Source organism: Mustela nigripes, chromosome 7, assembly GCF_022355385.1.
Source record: "Mustela nigripes isolate SB6536 chromosome 7, MUSNIG.SB6536, whole genome shotgun sequence".
NCBI lineage: Eukaryota > Metazoa > Chordata > Mammalia > Carnivora > Mustelidae > Mustela > Mustela nigripes.
The window spans coordinates 126,508,494-126,534,416 of NC_081563.1; the positions used below are offsets into that span (position 1 = coordinate 126,508,494).

Consider the following 25,923-nt stretch of genomic DNA (forward strand, 5'->3'; position numbering starts at 1 on the left):
ATGTATCTGTCCACCCATCATCCATCCATCCATCCACCCATCCATCCCTCCTCCACCCATCCACCCATTCACCCATTCATCCTCCATCCATCCATCCACCCATCATCCATCCATCCACCCATCCATCCTCCACCCAGCCCATCTAATAAATCTTTATTGAGTAACTACTATGTTCTAGGCACCATGCTAGTCACAGGGAGAGAACAGTGGAGAGCTAAGCCAACCACAGCCCTGGGATCCGAGCTTATATTCTAATGTGAGAGACAAATGTTAATTGAATAAATCCACAATTTAGTCTACAGTTACAAACCACGGTGAGTGCTAAGAAGGAAAAGTACAGGAAGAGCACCTAACAGAGGACCTGGCTCAGTCTGAGAGGTCAGGGAGATCTTCCTGGAAGAAGTGGTATTATTGCTGAGTCCTGAATGATGAGTTCAAGGAGAGGGGACAGCTGATGCAAAGGCCTTGAGGTTGGAAGAAGCATCATCTACTCAAGCAACTAAAGCAGTGCTTTGTGACTGGACAGAGGAAGGTAATGGCTAGAGGGAGTCAAGGTCAAACTGGGGGCAGGGTGAGGCAGGAGGCATCATGGAAAGTCTTAGAGGCCAGAGTAAGGAACTGGGGTTATTTTCTTAAAAGCAGTGGGAGGCCTTTGATTGGTGGATTTTCAGCAAAGAAGAGACCAAACGACATATCATCCATTCACACCCTCTGGATGTCAGCATGATCCCAGCCCCTGAGGCTCGAGCAATGAACAAGACAGACACGGTCCCTGCCCTTGCTGAGTCTCCATTCTAGGCAAGGGCGCTTCTGATCTAAAACACAAGAGTGGATGCGGAAGATGAGTTGGGAAGATACTGTGTGTTTTAGATGGGAGAGGATAGTGGTAGTAGAGGCACAGAGAAGTAGACAGATTTGAAAAATGAGTGGCTGGCTCTGGCTCAGCCTCAAATTCCCAAGCAAGAACAGAGGGGTGGAGAGGAGATGTTTGCTTCTCAGGGTTGCTGTCTTTGGTCATGGAGCCATATGTTCTGAGAGCTCGGGTCCCTGCCTCTCTTCCACCCGACGAAAGGGAATCCCTGGGCATCATCTCCGAACCTCCTGAGCTACCCTCCCGGGCGGCAGCTGCCTTCACCTGGGGAAGCCGCTGATCACCCCGGGCCCTAACCCCACCCTCCCAGGCAGGATCTGTGCCCAGCATCTGCGCCCAGCACTGGATCCATCCATCTGGACTGACATACATCAGTGTCAATCCCTGGCTGCAAAAGCAATATTTATAAATCACGTTTCCAAACTGGCTACAAATGTGTACAAAGAAACAGATGGGTTGGGGTGGCTGTTTGTCACCCAGGATATTTATACGGTGAGGAGGAGGGGGCTTGGCAGGCCGTGGGAAGGGGCTAGGGGGCTGGTGGAGGAGCCTTACCACGGCCGTGCTGAGCTCAGCACACGGCTGCCGCTCTCGCTCCTGGAGCTCCTTCTAGGCAGTCACGAGCGATGGGAGCACCTGGCAGCTCCCCATCAAAGAGAGGCAGTTGGGACAGAACTCCAGGCCCCTCAGGTTGGAAAGACTTGTGAACTTGGCGAGGTCAAGCTAAGGCTATTTGTATCTCCTGGGGCCAAGTCAGGATACTGCTGGAAAAACGCGTGGGCAAAGCACTACCAGTTGTTAAAATATTGAAATGCTTCCAAAAAGGTTTAAATAGCTCTGTCTCTGTGTGCCCCAAGTCCCTCTCTGCTGCCTCAGCCTTCTCCCCATGCCCACCCCCAACTCTGACACAATCAAGCCACTAAGGGGGTAAAGCCTGGCACAGCAGGAGCTCCAGGGTCCTGCTTCAGGTTATTTATGGTCAGTGTCCCTTTCGGTTGCTGAACTGCACTGGTTGTGAAATATTTTTAATAGGACTCTTGGAAATACAGAGGGTCTGGCTTCAGAGGCCCCTGAGGTCCCTCCTTTTGGAGGGAAGGGTTGTAAGGGTCTTGGGGGTGATCCCAGACCTGTTCCAGGGTCAGAAAGAACCAACATAACCTGATCTCCTAGTCCTGGCATCCACTCATTCCAACCATGCACACCTGCTGTTCCTTGAACATCCTGGGCCTGTGCCCACTGCAGGGCCTTTGCACATGCTGTTCCCACCACCTGGATCATTCTCGGTCCAGTTATCAGTATGACTCACTCTCTAATTTCCTTTAGATTTATATTCACTATCCCTTCAGAGAGGGCTTCCAAGGCTCCCTTATTTAAAATAGCTCCTACTCTTACTCTGCTTTGTTTTCCTCTGTTTTGTTTGACAAAGTTCATGGTACGCCTACGATGTATCAGGCACTGCTCTAGGCACTCAGGGCCCAGCGCTGAACAAAACCAGGTCTAGACTCTTGTTGAGACTGCCTTATCTACCTACCCTCCAGCCACTTAGCAACTTCAACATATGATTCATTTACTTAATTTCTACCTCCCCTCACCAGAACGTCGCTTCCACGAGGGCAGGGATTTTGTCTTGTTTGCCACTGCATTTCAGGATCTAGAACAATGCCTCGGGCACTGTGTTTCAGTAAATAATTGCTGAATGCAGGAAATGACATGTTCCATGTACAAACAATATACCTAGGTAGCCCTTCTCTTGCTGGGGCCACCTCGCCAGCTCAGGGGGCAGGGCCCTTTTAACCCATTTTACAGATGACAAAACGGAGGCTTAGGAGGCACCGACCTTGCTGGGGTTGCACAGAGAGCCCCCCAGCTGAGCCTGGCCTGGGACCCAGGGCCCTGACTCCCAGTCCACTGACCACCTACCCTCACACGCACACCCCCCCAGTTCAGGCCTCAAAGGTCCAGACTTTGGCTTCTGGAGGAACTTGCTAGGGCACATCTCCCTGTGGCATCAGCTCAGGCTGGGCAGGGCAGTCACCTTCAAGGTGGTGAGAAAGCAGGAGGCATGCTGGATCAGAGACACAGGTGGACTGGAACCCCTGCTACGGACTCCTTGTATGGCCCGGGTGGGTCCCTTTCCCCCTAGAGGCTCCTTCTCATTGAAAATAGGGAGGGTAAGAAAACCACCTCCGAGTGCGGCCGTGAGGACGCAAAGAGAAACATGAGTGGGATACAGCACTTTTTAAACTGCAGGGTGGGAGTGCGTGCATGTGACTTATTTCGATCTTCAGTTAGACCGGGGGCTCTTTCCACCCAGGACTCTGGCCCACCCACTCCTCATCTGTTCCCTCTCTGTATCTTTCCATTCTCTTCTCTTGGGGTGCCCCCTCTCCACTCCACCAGCCGCCCCCAGCTCATTCTCCGGGGTTTGGCCAGTGGGCTGGGGAACAGCTCTAGCTTGACCCAGATTTTCTTTGTGATCTTGGACGCAACACTGGCCCTCTGGGTGCCTCAGTCTCTCCACCGGTACTACGGGAAGGGGAGAGGAGGCTCCCTCCTCATCCAAGGATTTGGCAGCTCAGAGGTAACTCACCTTGGATGTCAAGCAGGGAGAAGTGAGGGTTGCTGGGAGCTTCGGGCACCAGGCGGAAGTAGAAGCGGTGCCCACCCTGAGGCTCGTCTCTGTCCACCACGCTGATGGTCTGGATAAGCTGAAGGGTGAGGATGGGGCAAGGAGCTGATGGGAGGCCAAGCCCAGTCTGGACCTGGGGAGAGGGTGTCCCGGCCAGTTCTAAGAACCTCCACTGCCCAGCCCCTCCAGGTACCTGTCCTGGCTTGGCGTCCTCACACACAGCTGCCTCATAGGGAGTGGCCAGTTCTGGGGGATTGTCGTTCACATCCAGGATTCGGATCCTTAGGGATGCCCGGGAGAGCTGGGCATGATTGTCTGCAGTGAGAGCACAGGAACGGGATGAGAGGCATCGAGCGTGAGATCTAGACAACCCCCCATCGGCCATGAGGGCAAGGCGAGGCAGTGGGGTCACACTGAGAGATCTGTGGGTTGACCCAGCAGGTAATAGGATCAGGACTGAGGACATCTGGCATGAATGGGTCACCATCGCCACTATTAGGTCATCACCGTCATCCTCAGTGCTAGTGTCACCATCACTGACACCATCGCTGGCATCACCGTCACCACCACCACCATCCCAGTGCCACCGAGCACCATTGCTGACACCATCTCCATCACCACCACCAGTCCTGTCACCGCTACCCTCATTAGCCTTATCTTGGTACCAACACAACCACCAGTACCGCCATCAACCTCACCACTCCCGCCATCACCAGCCTGCTATCTTCACCATTAGACCATCACCGTCGTGACCATTGCCATCAGAATAATGGTGTCCCCAGTGCCCTAGCCAAGGCACCACCCTCCTCATCTCTATTACCACAAACACCAAGGCCATCACTATCAGTGCCTTACACCACCACCACCATCAATATCACCACCATCATCACCCACGGTGGTGGTCACTGTCTCCACCACAACGATCATTTCCAGCCCCTCCTTATGACCATTAGCCCCGCCATAAACACCCACGTCACCATCACATCGTGACCCCTCGCTCCCACCTCCAGCAACATGATCATCACCCCTGCTGTCAATCAACATCCCAACCTCAACATCCCATCACCGTCAAGGGCACAGAACACACCCAGAGCACATACATCCATTATTTCAGGAATCCCGTGGAAATCCTGCACTTGGGTTCAATTTCTACCCCCACACTGCAGAAGAGAAACAGAGCATGAGAAACTTTAAAGAACGGTCAGCAGGCAACTGAACTCTCAGACCTCTGCTCTTTTAGGACTTGATCCTGAGAGGGCAAGACCAGTCCACTGGATATAGGTCTTGGCCAGCGTCTTCAGCAAAACCATGACACCTCTGCCTGTGATATCTTTGAGGTCAAGGTCCCTGATGTATTAATCTCCAGGTTCCCAGCACCGTGGGATACAGCACAGAGGAGGTTCTAATACATTCGTTAAATGTGTGAATGAAGACTAGAAGAACATAGACGGAAAGAGGCCTGCGTTCCAAGGATGGCTCTGTCCTTGACCCAATGTTTGGTCCTCCCTCCCTGATATCCCCTTCCAGATCTGGAAAATGAACAGAGCATGGTGATTAAGAGTAAAGTCTCCGAGCCAAGTTGTTCCAATCTCAACTCTGCCACTTAGGAGCTGTGGGGTCTATGCCAGGTCTCTTGGCCTCTCTGTGCCTCTGCTTTCTCTCCAGCAACATGGAGCTACTAGTGATGGGTTGCTTAAGAGGACAGATTGAGTTACTATCTGTAAAGCATTTTTAAACTGTGTGTATGTCTATTAAAGTTTTAAAAATTCTCTAAAAAAAACTGTGTCTATAACACATAGCAAGTGTTCTGTAAGGATTTGTTAAATAAATAGACATCCTTGGGGCCTGGGTGGCTCAGTCGTTAAGCAACTGCCTTTGGCTCAGGTCATGATCTCAGGGTCCTGGGATGGAGTCCTGCATCAGGCTCCCTGCTCAGTAGGAAGCCTACTTCTCCCCACTCCCCACCCGCCCCCTCTCTCTCTCTGCTTGTGTTCCCTCTCTCGCTGTGCCTCTCTCTGTCAAATAAATAAATAAAATCTTTAAAAAAAAAAAAAAAACCAAACCCAAAACAGACATCCTCGAAGGGTCCTTTCAGCAATGACTTCAAGTGATTGAAGGGTACCTCATCCCAGCCGGACCTCTCTGAGCAGCACCCTGAATGTTGGCCTTTTCCCTTGTCTCCCGGACCTCTTGGGTCTTCATTGGTGCTCTGCTCTCAGCTATCTTAGTCATGAGTTTGTGGCTGACAAGCTCTATCCACCAGGGACCTCAAAGACTAGGAGAGGAAGCCATCTCCTTCCAAGCTCAGTGACTGGGGGAACTAGCCTGGCTGGCAGGGAGCTCTTTTGGTAGCAGCCTGGAAGCTTTCTAGTAGCCAGGAACCCCATGAGTTCTGGGCGGGGGGAATGGGGCTGTCGGCTGCTGCTTTCTCTGAACTCAGGGGCCACTGCGGGCCGAGGCAGCTGCTCGTGTGTTGATAAAGAGAAATGAGATCGGGAGGTAGGTGCAGCCCTCTCCTGGGGTCAGGGAAAGGAAGGGGGCAAGTCCTTAATTAACGCAGACCCCGACCTCTCTCTGGAGCTCCCCTTAGCCAGGGGCACCTTATCTTTTCAGCTCACCCAGATCTGCCGCTTCAGTGATTAGAGGGGGCTTTTCTGGGGGCGGGAGATCGGAGTCGTGACTGGGAATGCCGGGCCAGCCGTTATTTTTAAGAGCGTGTTGCTGGAGAACTTAAACAGACAGAAGGTGGGTGCATTTGGGAAGAAGGCAAGTGGGGAGGGTGAGGCCCACTGCCAGGACCAGGCACCTCTCTCCCGGCTGAGGTGGGGGGCGGGCACAGGGGCCCATGTGCCAGGCAGAAGGGCAACCCTACAGCAGGGCAAGCCCCTCCGAGGGGGACATGCTGCGGTGGGGGCAGGGGGCTGGGTCTGCTGCTGGCAAGACCCCCACTATTGAGCCATTCCTTTAAGATCTGTTGGACCTGTTCTTGATGTTCTTTTTTTTTTTTTTTTAAATCTCTAGCTTTATTGAGATAGAACTCACAAATAACATGGTATAAGTTTAAGGTGTGCAACATGGTGATTTTATTATATACATATATATTGTGAGATGTTTCCCATAATCGGGTTAGTTAACACATCCTTCACCCCACATATTGTCATTGTCCCGTCTCCTCTTTTACTATTTTATTTTATTTTTTGGGAGGGTGGGGCCAAGGGAGAGGGAGAGAGAGAATCTCAAGCAGGCTCCTTGCCCAGCAGAGTCTGTCTGACGTGGGGCTCGATCTCATGACCCTGAGATCATGACCTGAGCTGAAACCAACAGTCAGACGCCAAACCAACTGAGCCACCCAGGCGCCTCCCTACCTCCTTCTTAAAAATGTTACAGGTCACTCCCTGGGAAAGCCCTGAACCCTTTGGTGTGGCTGTGGATCTGGGTCCTGGAGGCGGAGCGGCTGAGTGAGCAGGGAAGGGATATGCCTCTCTGCTGCCAAGTTGTTACCGGCAGAAATGATCCTGGGGACCCTTGAATTTGGGGCTGGCCTGGACCCCCCAGAGCCTGTGTGCCCATGACATCACAGCCACCTCCAGCCTGGCTGCACATTAGAAGCACCTGGGAAGCCTTTAAGACACACGGATGCCCAAGGCTCTGTCACTGAGGTTTTTTAATGGCTGTAGGAATTTACTATGTGGCAAGGGTTGCCAACCACAGGCAGGTGGGCCAGTCCAACCTGTTGTCTTACTTCTGGTGGACTTCCTCTACACCTCTCCTGATCACAGTTAACAGCATTTGTGATCATTGCTAATAATTAATTCATAAGTTTACCATCTTCAGTGTTTCTGGGATAAGACAAAGACTCCACCAATTAAATAATCTTCACCCCTGCACAGGACTTTCCAATCGATAACAAACTTTCTTATCTATAATCTTTCTTTTGACCCTCAAAACAATCCGTAAAGGAGGTCTTGTTAAATCCATTTTGTAGATGAGAAAACTGAGGCCCAGAGAGGCCGGGACCTTGCCCAGACCTACAAGGGAGTCAGCACAGAACTGGGTTAGGTCCTGGGTCTCCTGCCTCTGGTCTGGCCAGTGCTTCGTCTAGATCCAAGGCCAGCAGGCCCTCCTGCTGCCTGGGGATTAGCACCAACTACTCTCGGACTCAGGTCCAAGCAACCCTTTCCCGCTGCCCGGCAGCAGGTGCCCTCTCCCGGGGCTGGGTCCTTCATGGGTCCCAACCCCCTTCTTGGCATCTCAGTTCAGCTGACTGACATGCAAATTAGTTTAATTATTTCTTCTTCTAAAATAAATTATATTTTGCAGTAGCTGCAATATGTTGTGTCAGGCAAAATTGCATTCAATATTTTTAAACTAATTGATGCAGCCTTGAGGAAGGCTGATTGACAGCCCAGAGCTGAGCAGGCCCACAGCCTTAACCGGTTCCTAGATGAAAATTAAACGTGCTTCGGCCTGGGGCTCCTTCCCTGAGCTAACTCGCTAGGAGCCCAGAAAGGTGTCGGTGAAGCTCGGGGCGGGGGGCCCAGGGCCGAGGAGGTGGGCTGTTCAGTGGGAGCCTTGGGAAGAGACTGGACTGGGTGGGATGTGGTGCTGTGCACCGTGGGCAGGTTGCCTTCCTTCTCTGGGCCTCGGAGTCCCTTATGCATAAAGGACATGGGCTCGGACTAAGCCATCTGGAGCTAAGGCTTCTGGGTTTTGCTGACGACTATGAATTGAGCACCTTCTTTGTGCCAAGAATAGAAGTGAGCAAGACCTACACGATCTCTCAGTCTAGCAGCAGTGACAGACAGTACTCAGGACTCCGATAAGAGCGAAGAGATAAAGGTTCAGGAGCCAGGCGGGTGCAGGGATATTTTCCCTGGAGTGACCTTTAGACTGAGATCCAACTAGGAAGGAATCACGTGATGCGGATGGGAGGGAAAGTGTGCCCCGGGGAACAGCATCAGCAAACATCTCGGAGGAGAAGAGGAGAAGGTTGTCTATAGTGAGACTCTCGATCCCTTCTAAAGAAGACCCCAGCCCCCGGCAGGCACTCATCCGGTATCTGAACCAACCATGGACTTGAGGGCTGGGGACCACTGGGAAGGGAAGAGGAAGCGGAAGCCGACCTGGTGACTCTGTTAAGGGCACTCCTTCCCGGAAAGACATCAGCAAGCACTTAGGGAGCATGCGCTGTGGGCCAGGGTCTGTGCCACCCATTTTATCTTGTCAACCATTGTGGGAGGTGGAGACTAAGATGATTGGCCTTTTACTGAGGAGGAAACCCATTCAGAGAGGTAACAAATTAGCCCAAGGTCTCATAGGGAACACATGGTCAATAGCCTGGGTCTGGTTCCAAAGGGGGGAGTTTCTGATCATGGGGTGGTACTGCCTTTCTTGCCATCTTCATCTGTCAGTCCTACTTGCCTCCAGGTCCCAAACAAATATCTCTGCCTCCTCCTGGAAGCTTTCCCTGACTACGTCCGTCCTGGGCTATCAGAATGGGCTATCAGAATACCAGCAGAGTCCCACGTGCTCACAGGCTGCACGTGATCTTCCAGTGATCTCCCCAGCCTGGACCCTTACCCCTCTCTGGAGCTCTGCTCCAAGTTTGCTCCATTCTCTCCTTCAGATCGTTGCCCAGATGCCTTCTCAGAGAACCTCCCCTGATGACCTTTAAATGTGTCCCTTGCCATCCCTTGCCAAAGGGTCCCAGACACCCCTTTCCCTGCTTTCTCTCCATACCACTCATCCAACACCCCCGAAGGTTTTGACTCACTTAACGTGCTCATTACCTGCCTCCCCCACCAGAAAGTAAGCAGAATTTCTGTTTTGTTTCCTGCTATGTGCATGGAACATAGTAGGTGCTTAATAAAGATCGTCGAATGAATGGGTTTCATTGTCTGTGGCATCCCTGACTATGCCACAGGGAGAGACGAAGACCTCCACAGATGGACTGATTCTGGGGGGGGGGGTGTTGCACCCCCTCCAGGATCCCTCCATCTGGGAAGGAATCAAGCTGTGTGATGCTGTTCCTGCCTCTCTCTTCGGACTAAGGTTTTCTTATCAGTAAAACAAATGGGGGGAGAGAGAGAGAAGCCCAGAGAGAAAGAGGTAAGGGAGGTTGTAAGAGTGGGAGTGAGAAAGGTGCGGGCGGGGAGGGGGGGCTGGTGGAGAAAGGAACAGGGGTGGGGGGAGGGAAAGAGCCGGAGGGGAGCTTGAAGGCCCCTCCTTCCCACTCACTTGCAGTGGAGGGTGGGCAGCTGAGCCGGACCCTCTTCTCCTGTCCCCCCAACCCCTCCCCCTCCAGAGAGAATTAAATTGCATCCAAACACCAGGCTCTGATTAGAGCTGGCCAGCTGGGCAGGAAGATTTATCATCCCAATTACCCGCCGGCCAAGACAGGGAGGGCAGGCCGGCGAGGGGGCTGGGTGAGCAAGTGGGGGTGCTCCAGGGGAGGGGTGTCAGGGCTGTCAAAAGTGGGGTCCTTGCTCCCTATGCCCCATCCCCGCTCACCTTTAATGGGAGTGGGAGGTTTGTACATACTTCTCTGCCTCAAGACTTTGATGATCTCTTTGGCTTCCCAGGGGAGACTGGAGGATCGACTTTGTTGCAGGGGGGTATGTGTAGTCCTCCAAAAGGGAAGGGAGGACTTCGGGGTGAATCAGGAACTCTGGAATGGGGTGGGGGAGAAAGTTTTCCTTCCTAGGCTGAGCTGGTCCTGATGTTCTGGGCTGTGCTGGGCTGTGCTCTGGAGACCCCACGGACATGACAAAAGCTTTATTCCGGTCAGCCTCTGTTAGGTACTCAGCAGGCACTGGATTCCGGGAGTTACCCAGTCCAAGAGGGGCCCCGGCCTCATTTACACACTTCTGTTGATGGGAAGTTCAGTGCCTCTTGAAGCAGCCCCTTCCAGGCAGTGCTGTGCCAATCCTCTTCCCCAGACGGCACCACACTCAGCTTCCCTGCCCATCCTAGCTCTGCTCGGATACCCCCAGCTCATGTCTAAGCCTGAGGCTTCGCGACAGCCTCCTATGTGTCCTCCTGCTCCAGGCCAGTCCCCTCCTGTTCACCCACGACCCAAGTGAACATTGCAATGGCACAGCAGACCATGTTTCTCTTCTGCTCAAAGACCTGCCTTGGTTCCCTGCTGTCTTCAGGAGACGTCTGGCTCCTCAGAGGACACCCAAGGTCCTTCCTATAGAGGATCAGTGGGCATCTCCATGCTCACCTCACCCGGTCTACTCCAGCCGCCCCCACCCTAACCTCTGCCCGCCCCGCCCCACCCCCCAGCTTCCCCATTCTCAGAATGGCCAGTGGACAGCTGAGCTTCTGGGTCTTTCTGCCTCGAGCACCCCACCCCCTTTCCTCAGCCTTTGAGACCCAATTCAGATGTCCCCTCCTCTGGGAAAAATTTTTGGCCTCCTTCCCCTCTGGGTGGGCAAGTCCCTCCCTGCTCCTCCTGAGTGCCCACTGCCCCCTTCTGCTCTGTGTTGCCACTGTCGATGCGTCTCTCCCCTGCCTACCTGTGAGCTCCAAGGTCAGTGGCCAAGCCTTGCCAAGCCAAGCCAAGCCAAGCCAAGCCCAGCACCAGCCCAGGATGGGCGGTGAAGAGAGGCCCTCCGGAAACATTAGCTGGAGGCAGACATGAGGGGGGCGGAGGGTGTCCTTGTGGCAACTGAGCACTATGTCTCTCACCCCACCGCAAGCTCTCACCCCCACCCCTATTGTCCTCCTAAGGAGCACTGGACTGGGAGTCATAAAGCCTCACTGCTGGACTTGGGCATGTTGCTTCCCTTCCTCGGGCTCAGTCTCTTCAGCTGTAAAGTGGGGAGGGAGGATGGGGACTGGAGTCCATCATCTCTGACGTTCCTTCTCCCCTCAGCTATGAATCACACATAACGTGGGTCAGGAACCACGCTAGTCACCGTACAAACACAGATTCTAATGTACATGACATGAGATGCTTTATATACAACCTTTGGTATGACATCGGGCATATCGTATGCTTCAAATAAACAAAAGCTGCTCTTATTGTAAAGATATCGTAAAATTATTATCTTTACAGCCATCAGACACAGTGCCATTTTACAGATGAGAAAAGTAAGGCAATGAAAGCTATCCGAGCTCACACAGCTGGGAATGGAGCAGCTGATCCCAGTTCTTGCCGGTCACGCCACCCTGATTTCCTAACCGGGTGGGCCAGCCCCTTTAGCCATTCATTCAGTAAGGATTTACACACGCCTACTAAGTGCCAGGCCCAGTATGAATAGCGCAGATGCGGATGAGACCCTGCCCTAGTGTCCAGCTTCCTGGGGAGAAGAGATTAACTAGATACTCACATAAATACATATATAAATCATGATGCATGCTCCATGGTTTGCAGGAAAAACCGGGGTGCTCTAAGACATACGGGGTGCTCTAAGACGTACTGGAGTGACCCAGATGGGGAAGCTTCTCGCTAATCTGCTTAACTCCTGGATATTCCTGGTGGCTAGCGACTGCCACCACCCCACACTCCAGACCGGCTCACGGCCAGACAACCCTGGAAGAGGGGGGTTGAATGCGGCCCCCGGCACCCCCACCCCAGCACTAGCCTTCCAAGTCCGCACCCCCGTCTCTTTGAAGACTGTCCCTTTACAACTGCCCTTTCCACCGAAGGATTCAGACACAAATTGTACTTTAAATTCAATATTGGTCATTAATATTTCATGATTACAAAACGTTAAAGATAATGTCAGTGGAAGGAGCGTCTGCATGGGCAGAATGGATGACTCAGAAGTTCGGGGAGAGGGGAGCCGGCATACTAAGTGGCTGGGAGTCTTTGAGGTAATCCAGTATGACAGTGGAGGCTCTCAGTGCAGCCTTCTCCAAGGTGTTCACCAAGCTTGGCCACTGTGTATACATTTTCCCCTCAGATTCTTGTCCTCTCCTGTTTGTTATGCCCAGAGCAGGTAGGGCCACCGTGACCCCAGCAGCATCCTCTGTTTCTAAAGAAGCCAAATGGATGCTTTAGCAGGAGGCCATGGGCAGGCAGATCCACTGGCATTGCACTTGGGGCTGGGGCAGTCTGCTGGGAAGCAGGAGGTGTGGCGGTGGAGCCCTGGTCCTGCATGGATTTGCTCTGTGACCATGGAACCATCGCTGTTCCTCCCTGAGCCTTTATTTCCTCATCTGTAAAGCAGGGATAATAATTTCTCCCTTGTCTCACAGAGATGCCGAGAAGCTGGAGTGGGTGGGTTATTTGTGACACTCCTGGATTCGTGCCTGGCACCAAAGAAACGTGACTTGAGGGGCATCTGGGTGAGAGCTGGGCTTTGGAGTCAGACAGATTGGGGCTGGGAATTTGGACAAATGATTTCCCTTGTCCTTCGTACGTTGGGGATAAGGGCAGAACCGATATCTCTTAGGTGGGGAGAGTCAACCAGCGGGCACACCACTGTAAAATGTCTTGTGCGGAGTTGGTGCTGAAGTCAAGTGCACAGAGTCAAGATCAATAGACACCACTAATTGAGCACTTATTAAGTACTAGGCAAGTTCTTCCCATGCATGGTCCTATTGAATCTTCCCACTAGCTCCCGGGAAGCAGGAGCCATTCGTTTTCTTATTGATTGATACCTGGTGAGGGTTGGGCGGGGTTGTTGATTGCAGCTTAGAGGGCTGGGTCTCTAGCCCAGTGATCAGTCTCCTATCAGAGCCTTATCTTCCCCAGGTCAGTTGCTAGGCACTGCTGTGTGGGGGAGAGGGGCGGGGTTCAGACTGCAGAGAGGACCCCGGAAAGGGAGCTCACCTGGCCATGCTGCGGAGGGAGCCAGACAGACTTGCCCCAAATCCCAGCTCTGCCACAGCACATCCTTGGGCAAATTTCCTCTCCGAGCCTCAATCTTCCCATCAGTCAAGTGGGTGCTGGCTGGTTACTGATCATGATTCAATAAAGTCACTGAAAATCCTCTAGCCCAGAATATGGATGAGTTAAACACTGTTCAATGTTTGTGGGCGAGTCCCCTCCACATTCTTTCTTCCGTGAAATGGCAGCATTACAGACTTTGTATGCCACTCGAGCTGCTCGCTGTAAGGAGACCCACTCGGCAGAAGAAGCATGATGCTTAACCCAAGAATGGGATGTGAGACAGGGTGACAGGCTGTGGGGTAGCTGTAGCTGTGGGCAGGGAGAGGCAGCATCTCTGCCCAGCAGCCAGGCCAGTCCCCCCCACGGCTGCCCTGGGAACAGGTTCAGGGAAGTAAGGAGGGGGCTCTCCTCCCCCCAGTCCAGCCGCCACTTCCTCTCCAGCCACCTTTTGTTACCTTCCTTTCATGCGGTGGAGGAGTGGATTCAAAGGCTCCTGAGCAGCAGGCACTGAGGTTTGAGCCAGCTTTGTATTTTCTTTTAAACTGAAGTTGAAAGAGATGGAGGGAACTTCAGCCTAGGGACTTCCTTGGCCCACGGGCTGCTGGGGCGGCAAAGTGGGAGGGCGCCAGCAGGGGGAGGAGGAGGAAGGCTGGCAGGGGGCTCACAGGGCCAGGAGGGGCTTGGGCCCCCCCACCCCGAAGTGCACGCAGGGGCAAGTTTGCACCTCGCCCACCCCCCACCCCTCAGGCTCAGAGGCTCTGAGTTTCTCTGTTATCATGATGGCTTGCTGGCAGCTGTGCTGGCTCCTGGACCTCGAGAGCTGATGGGGGTGCGGGGAGGGGGTGCGGAGGATACCTGGAGACCAGGCCCAGGCAGCTTTGCTGTGGTTTTGGAGGATACCTGGAGCTGCCCCCTCCCCTCTCCTGGGGCTCTGTGAACCCCGCAGTCTCAGCTCCTCACCTCCATGGCCTTACTTATCTGGACCCTATGCATAGACACACCCCCCTGCCCCTTGTAGCTCACCTGTGCCAGCTGCACCAAACTGCCTGTGGTGCACACACACAATCACACACACTCTTCCTGAAAGCCAGGCCAAGCACCTTGAAGTAGTCCCGGACACCTCTCTTATCTCCACGTCAGTCATTCCATCATAAAATCCTGGGATGTCATTTTCAGCCTGCCCCCCAAAGCCGACCGCGTCTCACCTCCACGGCTGTCCCCCTGGGCCAGTCCACGTCTTCCTGCCACTGTGACATTTAATTTCCTCCTTCACCCCTCAAAAGATCTATTCTCATGCAGCAGCCAGAGATATCCCTCCTCAGCTCTGTCCTATGATCCCCACGTTATTCAGAGTAAAGTCCAAAGAACTTACAGTGGCTGAACACTCTGCCCCTCACTAACCACACTGGCTTCCTTGCTGTTCCTCCAATATGCTGGGCAAACTATCACCTCAGGGCCTTTGCACTGGCTGTTTTCTCTGCTTACAACACTCTTCCCTCAGACATGGGCATGACTCCCTCACTTTCGTAAGGTCTCCGTTGAAATGTCTCCTCAGAGAGGCCTTCTTCTAAAAGGAACAACACCATCTTCTTCCCAATCCCCTTCCCCCACTTTCTTCTTTGCCGATTTCTCACTAGCACTTCACATCATATGACATAGGTACACCTGTTTGGGGACAGTCTAGCGCTCCCCCACAAAGACAGGAGATTTTCTGTCTTCAAGGGCTGCATCCCAGTCCCTAAAACGGGCGTCGTATGTAGTGGGCGCTCAATAAATGCTGAGGGAAGAAAGCCAGCTTCACGACCAGCTTTCGCCCTTTGGCGTGGGTTCCTTCCCAGGTCTTTGCTCCTCCCTCTCAGCTCTTGCCTCTCGCAACCCGGCCATCTGTGCCCGGTTCCTTTCTTTTTGCCCCGCCTCAGCCCCGCCCCTCACTCAGCCTTCGTCCCTCCCCCAATGATATCCCCGCCCCCGACTCACCCGCTTCCATGGCCAGCACGGTGATATTGTGCCAGCCGGCGGTCTCACGGTCCAAGCCCTTGCCCGTCACGATGGCGCCCGTGTCCGCATCGATATCAAAGATCTGGTCCAGATCCGAGTCGCGGTCAATGGCGTACCTGAGGGAGGCAGGGCGGGACTGATTGAAGGTGCCCTGGCGCCAGGTGGAGCCCATGCCCAAGTCCACCATTCCCCCCCATCCCTTAAAGAGGGATCACCTACCTGCCTGGGGGACACGAGGAGCAGAGAAGCCCTTTCCAAAAGAGAAGGGGTGGAAAGGAATCTGGGTTTGCCTCTCTGCTGCACCGGCACCTGCTGTGTGACCACGGGCCTCCCTCCACCTTTCCTGGCCTCAGTTTCCTCAGCTGGGTAATGGGGCTAATAATTTGCACCCCACAGTTGTGAGGCTGGAAGTGGGCGAAGTCCCTGGCACAGAGCTAGCACTCACTGTATATTCGATTCTTACCTTTCCCTAAGAGCTGACCCTAGAACTGGGCTTGGTAAGGGGACCGGGCTGGCACGGGTGGGGGCTGGCACGGGTGGGCGGGTGCGTGGGAACAGGTGCAAAGAATCATTCAGAGAATGGTGGGTAGGGATTATTCAGAGAATGGCAAACGTAGGACGGAGAAGCAAGGCGGGCATCCGCACCCGCAGGGCGCGGAATTCAGGGCTTGGACTTGTCGGGGGTAGGGGTGGGGGCCGAGGGGAATTCTGAGCAGGAGAGAGGGGGTCGGCGTGGAGGCCCCAGCCCGGGCACACAGGCTGAGCGAGTGCGGGGTGTGGGGGTTGAGGGGGATGGCCGGCGGCCCCTCCCCGCCTGCGCAGCACGCGCGAGCTAATCTGCCGCTTTTCAGTTGCCGCGTGAAAAAGCCCTTTGTTCCGCCTTCTTCCCGGGCCTTTGTGCAGCGGCTCCAGGCCTGAAAGGCCCGTGTCCAACACATGTCTCGGGCGGCGGCCCAGAGAGGCCCCGCCAGCTCGGACCTCCGCTTCCCTGCGCTGATAAATGCGGGCGGGGGCGCCGCCAGGCTGCGCGGCCCACAAAGGCCTCGAATGCCAAGCAAGGGTGCATTGTGCCGCGAGGACAAAGAAGCTTGGCGGGGCGGAGCTCAGCCTGATCCACCCGGCTCCTCCCACAGGGAGGAAAGGGACCCTTTCCCCATCTCCTAGAGGAGGAAACTGAGGCCCATGGAGGCGAGGACACCAGAAACGCCCCCTGCTGGAGGCGCAAGGCCCCAAAGTGACCCTACAGTGGGGCTTAGCTGCATTACAACTGCCCCAGGCCTCAGTCTTCTCATCTGTTGAATGGGAATAAGGACACCCAGTGGGACTGTCCGCATCTGGAGAGTAGTCAGAGCTGCGTTTGAATCCTAGGCTACTTAGTCTACCTGTGTAACCTTGGGCAAGTCACTGGACTTCCCTGGCCTCCGTCTGCTTATCTGGAAAAGGGATGCTGAATACTCCCTCATGCTGGCGTGGGTTAGAGGAGCTAATGCATGAGTCTGGGCATAGGCACAGGTGATATCCCTTACTCTTTTCATAGTTAAAGGGGTGGAGGTGAAAATGGTGAATGAACACTATGGCCAACTGGAAAAGGTTGTATGTATGGGGATAGCGGGCATTACAGTCAGTCTCCTGAGCCCCCATCAACTCTCCTCCCTGTCCCTAAGCTGCTAAGCCCACATCCCCCTTGTCCCTAACCAACCTGGGGGGGGGGGGCTTCAGACCCAAGATGATACTTCCTTCCACTAGCACAGCACTTAATAGTTATAGCCTGCTTTTCCTTTAGCCATCCTTCCGTGCACTCCTTCATGCCTAGACATTAACTCAGTGCCTTCTCTGTACTGCCCTGTGCTAGGTCCTGGGGATAAAAGGGCAAACGAGACACATGAGGTCCCTGCCTGGCATCCTGTGAAGCTGATGGGATCTCCCATTTTGCAGATGAAGACACTGAGGCTCAGAAAGGAAACCTGCCAAGCTTAGGACGGCCAAGTATGATTGAGCAGGCTGTATCCTGCACAAAGGTATCAGGCTGAAGGGTGAAATGGGGTTAAAGTCTACCCAGTGTTCAGCTTGCCAGGTGTCCTAGGGAGGATCTTCTCAAAAAGGGATCTTTTCCTTATTTATGCGAAGATGCCATGAGGGCTAGTGATGACCATGCTCAAAATTGCACAGGAACGGTCACAGAATTGGAATTTGCACCCAAATTTGGGACTCTCTACCCAGAGTTCTTTTTTAGCTCATTGAACCACCCAAAGCTGCAAAGCATGGAGGCTCAGGTCTCCTTTGCCCTCAGCCTGGGCCTGTCAGATGTTTGGTCCAAAGGAGGTAGAACCGGAATCCAAGTGTCAGCTCGGTTGGAAGGAACCTCCTCCTGATTTTACCCGTGCAGGAAGAGAGTCCAGGAGAGGGCCAGGGTCTGACACAGCCTGGGCTCCTGATCGCTGGGTCAAGGCTGGGGCATGAGACAGGGCTTGTGGGAGGAAGCCTACCACCTTCTTGCTTCTCCTGTTCCTGCTTAGAACTCCCTCCTTTTTTCTCTCCTCCTAGTTCTCTCTTTTGTTTCCTCCTGGAGGGGAAGGGGGGAGGGCGGGCCCTGAATCTAAGTGGAGGCAGCTGTTCCCAAGGCCGTGGGGCGGCCGCAGGGACCTGCCATTAACCAGCAAAAGAGTTGGGGCTGCAGGTCAGTGTGGCTGGCTGAGCCCAGGTGGTTTTGTTCCAGCTCAGGAAGCCAGCCAGTGAGTGGGAGGGAGGGAGGGGTGTGGCATTGAAGCGAGGAGTGGGGCCTGGCAAAAATGGGGGGTGGCGGAGGCGAGGCTTAGGGACCTCACGTGTAGGTGCAGGAGTTGTGTGTCTGGTCGGTGTTGTGGGTGGAAAGAGTGTGTGTGTGTGTGTGTCCTGAATATGTGAGTGGTGTGCGTGCCTGTGTGTGTGTGAGATACTGTTTTGCTGTTGGAAAAGCTGAGGCTCGAGAGGCAGCTGCTTAGCCCTGGGTGTGGATCCAAGTCCACGATGTCCCCAACAAGTCACTTCAATCTTTGAACTTTAATTTTGAGCAAAATGGAGATGCTAATCCTACCTTGCAAGTTGCTAGGAGGATTAAATGCCTAGCAGGGGGATAAGGTGCCTAGCTGAGCTCCGGGAAAATTACTCCAGGAGAGACAACGATTGTTATTCTAATTATTATTCAGAATGTCTGGTTAGGGGGACACAGGAGTCCCTCCAGCAGGTGTGTGGTCCGTGTGCCCGGGGTGGGGGGTGGGGGCTGGGAGGCCCTATGTAGGGAAAATGGACCTCGGAGTATCTCCAGCATGTTGGGGAGGGTGGGGGGCAGCTGTGGGTCTAGAATGTCCCGTTCCTCATTCAGTCAGCAGGACCGGATGGCAGGGAGGGGAACCGGAGCAGGTGTGGGTGGAGGAGGGCAGAGAGAGAGTGTGGAGGGGTGTCAGCTAGTGTGTGGTACGTGTGTGTACATGTCTGTGCACACTTGTAAGGGAGGCCCTGGAATGGTGCAGATCAGGTACCCATCTGCCTAGGTTTGAAACCTAGCTGTGTGGCCTCAGGTAAATCACTTGACCTCTCTGTTCTTTGGTTTCCTCCTCTTAAAAATGGAGACAATAACAATGTCTATCTTACCGAGCAGCTGTGAGGGCTGGACAAGTAGATATCAGTGGAATACTTCTAGCAGTGCTGGGAGCCCCACATGCCCCATGGATTAGCTCCTGTGTTTTTTTGCCAGACAAGACTTCGTGCCAGGCCTGTAGGAGGCCTTTCTGTACATGAGCTCCTCCCATCTTCACAGGCACTGTTATAACCCCCATTTCACAGATGAGGAAACTGCGCTAAAAGAAGCAAGGGTCCTTGCTCTGGGTCAAAAGGGCTGGTTAGTGGACACCCATGTCTGTGCGGGGCCTTGTCTATGGGCATCCGGCTGAGGGCCAGCCAGGCACACCTGCAGACACTCACACACACTCCGAGGGCACAAAGTGCTGCCATTGTCAAGGTCGGGGTGGGGGACGTGGGGAGGGTCCTGCTTGAGGGTCCTGCTTCCTGGCCTGGGCGTGCACTATGTGGTTTCTGTCCATGTAAATCTGTGCATAGGGTGTGTACGCAGGTATGACAGAGCTGGGAGGCAGCAGACTACTGTGTGTGCTGCGCTCCCAGGCTCCCCGGTTGGGGGGCTCATGTACATATGTGCCTCGAAGGCTGGTGGATGCAGCCCCCACCTGAGCACTAGAGGGAGAGTCTCTTCAGGTGCAGAAGGGGCTCCCTGTCCCCCAGTCCCCACACCAGGGATTCCTCTCTGCTGACTCTACCCCATCTGTGATTCTTTCTCACGTACTGTCCCCACCCCAACCTTAAGACACATATCAAAGCCCAAAATTTGTATGTGATTAATACAGGCTGCAGATTGAAGGGGAGAAATTGGTGTCCAGGCCACAAAGGAACATAAAGGCACCGAGCGCAGATCCTAGTAGAACACAGCAGACATTGAATACCTAATTTTGGGGGGCACCTGGGTGGCTCAGTGGGTTAAAGCCTCTGCCTTCGGCTCAGGTCATGATCTCAGGGTCCTGGGATTGAACCCCTCATTGGGCTCTCTGCTCAGCAGGAAGCCTGCTTCCCCCTCTGTCTCTCTGCCTACTTGTGAGCTCTGTCAAATAAATAAATAAATAAATAAATAAATAAATAAATAGATTTTTGAAATACCTAATTTTTGAATAAATGAATGAGGCAGGTACTATCATGATGCCCATTATAGAGATGGGAAAACAGAGGCTTATTGTAGGTCCTGTGATCTTCCCACAGTTCTACAACTGAGCTGGGATTCCGACCCAGGTCTTCTTTGATTCCAGAACCCCCATACTTTCCAATGCACCCCACTGTGGAGTGCTGGCAGGAAATGAGGGTTTGTTCCCTCCGGTCCAGTGTGGGCTTTGCTGGTTTTGATGTTTGAAGAAGGGTGTAGGGAGGACTGTGCTGGGCTGATCAAGGGCCTGACTCTCTGCAAGGCTGCTTAACCCAGAGGTGGGTCTGTCTGAGCCCCCCTGAGCACTCGCCTCCCTCCCTCCAAAGCTTCCAAGGTTTCCCTTTGAAGCAAGGAGTCCCGCTTCTCCACCTGACGTTCAGGGTCCTTCCCGGGCTGGCCCAAGTGTCCCTCTGTCCTCATCTCTGCCCACCTTGACATGCGCTCACCCACTGATCACGCACGCTGCTGCTGAACTTAACCTCCCGGATCTGCGACTCTCTTCCTGCTTCCGGGCCCTCACCCTCACTCCAACCAGGAGCATCATCTCCCTGTGCCAACCTCACCTCTTCAGCCTTGCTCAGGGGCCACCTGGGGAAGTCTGGGCTTGTTCCTGTGCCCTGAGCACTCGCCCCTCCGTGGAGCTCTGTGGTCCTCAAGCCCCTGCCCTCAGCCCAAGACCACTCAAACTTAGATCTGTTACTAGAGGCCTTCAATTGGGGGCCTAGCCTTTGTGTTGGCCTATGTCTGATTCATCTCTGTGCCTTATGCACCAGGGAGGATACCTAACCACAGAGAAGGTAAGAAGCTGGGGTAAAATTCCAGGAGGCTGAACTCAGGGAGCAGATAATCATGGGTTAGATCACGCCCGTCCCCTTCAAGCTGAATGATACTGGGAGAGTCACTTCTCCTCTCTGACCCTCAGTTTCTTCATCTGTAAACTGCATATGTTACCCCCGGAAGGGGAAAGGCAATAAGATGAGGTACTTTTCCACTCTCCCCAGTGCAGGAACTCAGAAAAACTGCTCTGTATATCTGCATCTCTGTGTTCCGCAGGTGCCCAGGTAAAATTTCCCAGGATACCACTTACTGTCTTCATCTCCGGGAACACACCAAGCTGCCTCTGCCCCAGGACCTTTGCACTTGCTGTTCCCTCCACCTGGAATGCTCTTCCTCACATCTTTGCAGGCTGGCTCTCACTTTATCATTCTCCATCCACAGTAGCTCCTGTTGTCCCAATCCTCCTTATCCTACCGCTCTGTTTAACTCTTTCATTGCTCTTATCAGCAATTATTTCCTGACTGGTATCAACAGATGTTTTACTACTCGCTGACTATCTACCCCTGGGAGAAGGCAAACTCTCTGTGGGCAGGGACAAGGTCTTATTACCACTGGTTCCCCCTTGACTCAATGTGTAGGCACTGGCTGAGTCCATGAGCCTGAGGACTAAGGAGCTGAGGAGGCCATCTGGGCTCTGGGTACCACATGTACCCTGGGAGGTGCCCTTCAGTCTCTCAGTGGCCCCTCACTGGCCTCCTGTTTCCATGTCTGTCCCCTGCAGAGAGGGCGCTCATCCCCAGCTCTGCCCTCCACTGAGTCATCCCTGCGTCCCTGGGCCTGGCTCGGCACACGAGGAGGAGTTGGGTAAATGTTTGTGGTGTTAAATTGGAGCTGTCTCAGGCTCCTAGCCGCCTCCCGGTCTGAGGAGCCCCAGGGAAGGGGCCGGCAAAGAGAGATGAAAGAAGGTGAGAAGCTGGTTTCAAAGTTGGCCCTTTCAGTGCAGATAAAAGCTGGAGGGAAGGGAAACCAGCGGAGGGAGGAGGGAGTCTGGGAGTCTCAGTGACGGGGAGGGGAGTGCACACAGAAGCACTAACCTGGGAGGCAGGACTCAGCTCCTACTCTTGGCTCTCAACTCCCCCGGGGGGGAGACCAGGAATGCCTCCTCCCCTCCCTGGGCCTCGGCTTCCTCACACACATGGGTGATAATCCCTTCCTGGAGGGAGAGAGGTTCATGGCCCAGCCGGAGGCTAGGGGGTTGCCGACAGACCTACCGACAGCCTGAACGGAAGGGCAGCAGAGGAGCTCAGAGGAAGCAGGACGGTTTTGGCAGTGAGGAAGGCAGAGGCAACCCCAGTCCTCTGGCCCTCTGGCCTGAGTCTGAGCTCCTCAGCCTGCCCTTAAGGCCAGCCAGACCTCACTTTCGCTGCCTCATCTCCCTCAGTCCACTGTAGCCATCACGATCTGATCTGCTCTTCTGCAGGACATCTACCTCTGCCTCCATATATCGGCACAAGCTGTTCCTCTGCCTAGAATGCCTTTCACCTCGTATTTACACCTGACCATACCAGCTCAGTTCATTTCCTGCCTCCTCCAGGAAGTCTTTTAAGACTTCCCAAGACTTTCCCAATCTGGGAGCCCATAGGCAGTTAGGCAGGATGGCAACTCTCTGTCGTCACCCAGGGCTGCCATGTAGGATGGTATAGGCTGTGCACTGCACAACCCAGAGAACCATTCACATAGATGATGAGGGGAATGTTTCCCATCTGGAAACATGTAATGCAGCGATCCTCAAACTAGCTTTCCCTCTCCCTCTCTTCAATGCTCCACACAAAGACTGGCAAATAGTAGGTTCAAGGATTACTTACTGATTCTGTCCAGGGGTTTCAGGGAGGAAGCAGGGAGCTCGGGAATCTCCTTCTGGTCTGTCCAAAAACGGCCCTCCCCCAATCCCTGGCCTCTGGATTATTTCTGCTACAACCGTAGCTACAACCATTCTTCCGGTCTCTTCTACCTGACCTTCTTCCAACTTGAGCCACAGTCAGGGACTTCCCAAACCCTTCCAGAAACACTGACAGAGCTTCAGCATCCCCTCCCCTCCACCCACCTGCCTCCCTCCCTGCTCGCCCCTGTCTCTTCCTATCTTTCCCTTTCTGGCTTTCTCAGCAAATCTCCTGTTTCTACATGGCCAGGAGGTCCTCTGCCTCTTTTAGTTCCTCTCACGGTCTTCCCACCGGCTCCCCCCCCCTCCATCTGACCTCCTCCTCTTACTGTGGGTCTCTCCCCAGGCTCCTGAGCCTCTGTCTCTCTCTTTTCTCAGTTTTTCTCTGCTTTTTATGTTTCATTCACTCACCAGGGCAGTCAGCAAGTGTCCACTGAGTGCACGCTTTGGGTTGGCCCTGAGGGTAGAGTGGTGAGCACACAGAACTCCCTACCCTCACGGAGCTTATCTTGTAGCGGGAGAGACACACAGGGAGCCAGAAAACTAGGTAGCACGTTAGACGATGACGAAGGCTACTGAGGAGGGAGAAACATGCAGAAAGGGAATGTGAAGTGTTGGGGCTGGGGGTTGGGGTGGGGTTGAAATTTTAGAAAGAGTGGTCGGGAAAGGCCTCCCTGAGAAGGTGACTCTTGATCAAAGGCCTGGAGGAAGCGTGTGGACCAATAGTGGGGCTATTAAGCAGGGGGGGTGGGGGGGGGACGTTCGAGGCAGAGGGATCAGCAGTTGCAAAGGTCCTGAGGTGGAGTGAGCCTGGTGCATCTGCAGAGCAGTGAGGAGGCCAGGGTGGCTGAGCTGTGTGAATGAGGAAGGAGGGTCTTGGGAGGAATGGTCTGAAAGCCTATAGGGAGGCCAGATCTCATGGGTCTGGGGGGCACTGTGAGAGCTTGGTCTTTTATTCTGAGCCGGATGGGTGCCTCTGGGGGTTCTGGGCAGAGGAAGGCCCAGAAATGATTTCCATTTCGACAGGATCAGTCCGGCCCAGAGGCAGTTCTAGATTAAGGTGGGGCAGGGCAGAAGCAGGGAGACCGGTTGGGGGGCGGTGGGGGAGTGCGGGTTCTGGTCCGGATCTGGGTAAGAGAACATGGGGGCCTGGACCAGGGGAGAGCAGCGCAGGTGGAGAAAGTGGTTGGATTCCGGATATGTGACTAAAGGGTGGATGACAGATCCACTGATGGGCTGGAGGGAGGTGTGAGACAGGAGGCAGGGTGTCTCCAACATTTTTGACTTCAAGGACTGGAAGGCTGGGGTCCTTGTTTTTGGTGGAGCGACCTGGAGCTCAGTTCTGAACGTGGTGAGTTTTGGGTGCCTGAGGGAGCCACGGGGAGCCGCTGAGACCGCAGGGTGGGCAAAAGAGTGGAATCAGGGGTCACAGGCTTGTGGATGGACGGGCCGTGGGCACCGAGGGAGCGAGCCACCGTGGACAGAGAGGAGGACCGGGGACGAGCCGGGTTCACTCTGCGGTGTCTGCCAAACCCGGGTCTCCCTCCTTGCCCGGAGTCCCCTGACTCTCTGTGATCATTCTCACATCTGTTTCCTTTGTCTCTGAGCTGCATCTCTGCGTCCAGATCCCCCCTTCTCCGCCCCCCGCCCCTCCCCCTCTGCCCGCAGTCCGTCCTCCGGGCGGTGGCGGGAGAGCAGGCAGCAGGCGTGGCCCCGGGCGGGGGTCTCACCGGACGGGCCGGTTGGCGGCGTCGGGGTCCCGCGCCGTCACCACGCCGACCAGGGAGCCCACCTGCGCGTCCTCCTGCACCTCCAGGAGGCCGGAGGGCGGCCGGAACTCGGGGGGCTCGTCCACGTCGGTCACAGCCACGCGCACGATCGCCTGGTCGCGGAACGTGCCCAGGTCAGCGAAGCGGGGATCCACGAACTTGTTGAGGGCCTCCAGGACCACGGTGTGCACGGGCTGGGACTCAAAGTCCAGACGCTGCGGGTTGGAAGCAGAAGGCTGGTGAGTAGGCCCCCCGCAGGCTCTGTGCCTAAAGAGAACGTCAGGGAGGTGGGCCCAGAGGGGGCGGGGCCGGCCCAAGGTCACGATGACTCAGCGTGGGGGTGTGTGTGTGGCACCGGGAGTGGTGGGCTGCACTAGGAAACCTGCTGTTGGGAGACCCAGACCAGCCCTTCCTGGTTACAGGTGGATGAAGCCAGACTGTGGGGGACAGTCTTGCCAAGGGTCACACAGCCCATCAGGGTAAAGGACCCTGACATCTGACATCTGACTTACCGCCCTGGAAGCACAGTATGTTGGGGCATTTCATAAATTTATTAATTCACGGAACACTTAGTGTGCGCACCAGTGCTTTAAATACATTAACTCATCTAATTTGACAACATCCCTAAGAGGCCTGCATTGTGGTTATCTCCTTTTGCACTGGAGGAACTCGAGGTCACTTAGCAGTTAGGCAGAGGCAGGATTCAAACCCAGGCAGTGCTGCTCCCAAGTCCTGGCCCTTAACCCCCGGCAAGGAAAGCCCACTGTGGCTGACTCGCTGTGTGTCTATGGGCAATCAGTTTAGCCTCTCTGGGCCTTGGCTCTGTGGGTTAAGGAGACATTTCCCAGGTCCGCAGGCAGCAGCAAGGAATGTGAGTTGAGCCTGTTAAGCCACGCTGCCCGAGAGCTTTCCTTGGAAATCTGGCTAAACCCGTGCTGAGCCTTGCTTCTCATCAGGGAGTGCTCACGGGTGACCTTCTGATGAATGAGCTTTGAGGCTGTGTGTTGGCTCCGGCCTTCTAAAGACAACACCCAGGGACATAGCAGTGGTGGGGCTCAGGCGCCTCTGTTGCATGGGGGGAGCTATCTGGGTGGCAAGGGTGACCTTCCTGGAGACCTGCCCTGTGCCTAGACACCGCCGCTTTGCTCTCAGAACCTCCTGCCCCCACCTTCTCCAGCAGAAGACTCGGCCACCTCCTTCTTCCTTCCTCCGTCTTGTTGCCTGGGAAATCAGGATGCAGGGAGGCAAGCCAGAGCCAGGCGTGAGTGAGCGATGGGCTCTGGAGCCGGGTCATCAATCAGGCTTGGGCTCTGCGCCTCTGAGACACCTCTGGCGCCTCTGCTGGAGCCTGG

At 54.5% G+C, this 25,923-nt stretch overlaps 1 protein-coding gene across 5 annotated transcripts in view; it reads right to left on the bottom strand.

Annotated features, from left to right (window-relative positions):
• CDH22 (cadherin 22) overlaps window positions 1-25,923 on the bottom strand; it is a 120,437-nt gene that overhangs the window by 7,565 nt on the left and 86,949 nt on the right. For 4 of the 5 annotated variants that reach the window (XM_059407137.1, XM_059407138.1, XM_059407140.1 and 1 more), the window contains 4 exons: window positions 24,533-24,786; window positions 15,322-15,458; window positions 3,694-3,815; window positions 3,462-3,579 (listed from right to left, as the gene is read on the bottom strand). In XM_059407137.1, the coding sequence (XP_059263120.1) occupies window positions 3,462-3,579; window positions 3,694-3,815; window positions 15,322-15,458; window positions 24,533-24,786 (631 nt within the window). The remainder of the gene's footprint in view (window positions 1-3,461; window positions 3,580-3,693; window positions 3,816-15,321; window positions 15,459-24,532; window positions 24,787-25,923) is intronic. The other variant, XM_059407141.1, reaches the window with a different exon arrangement.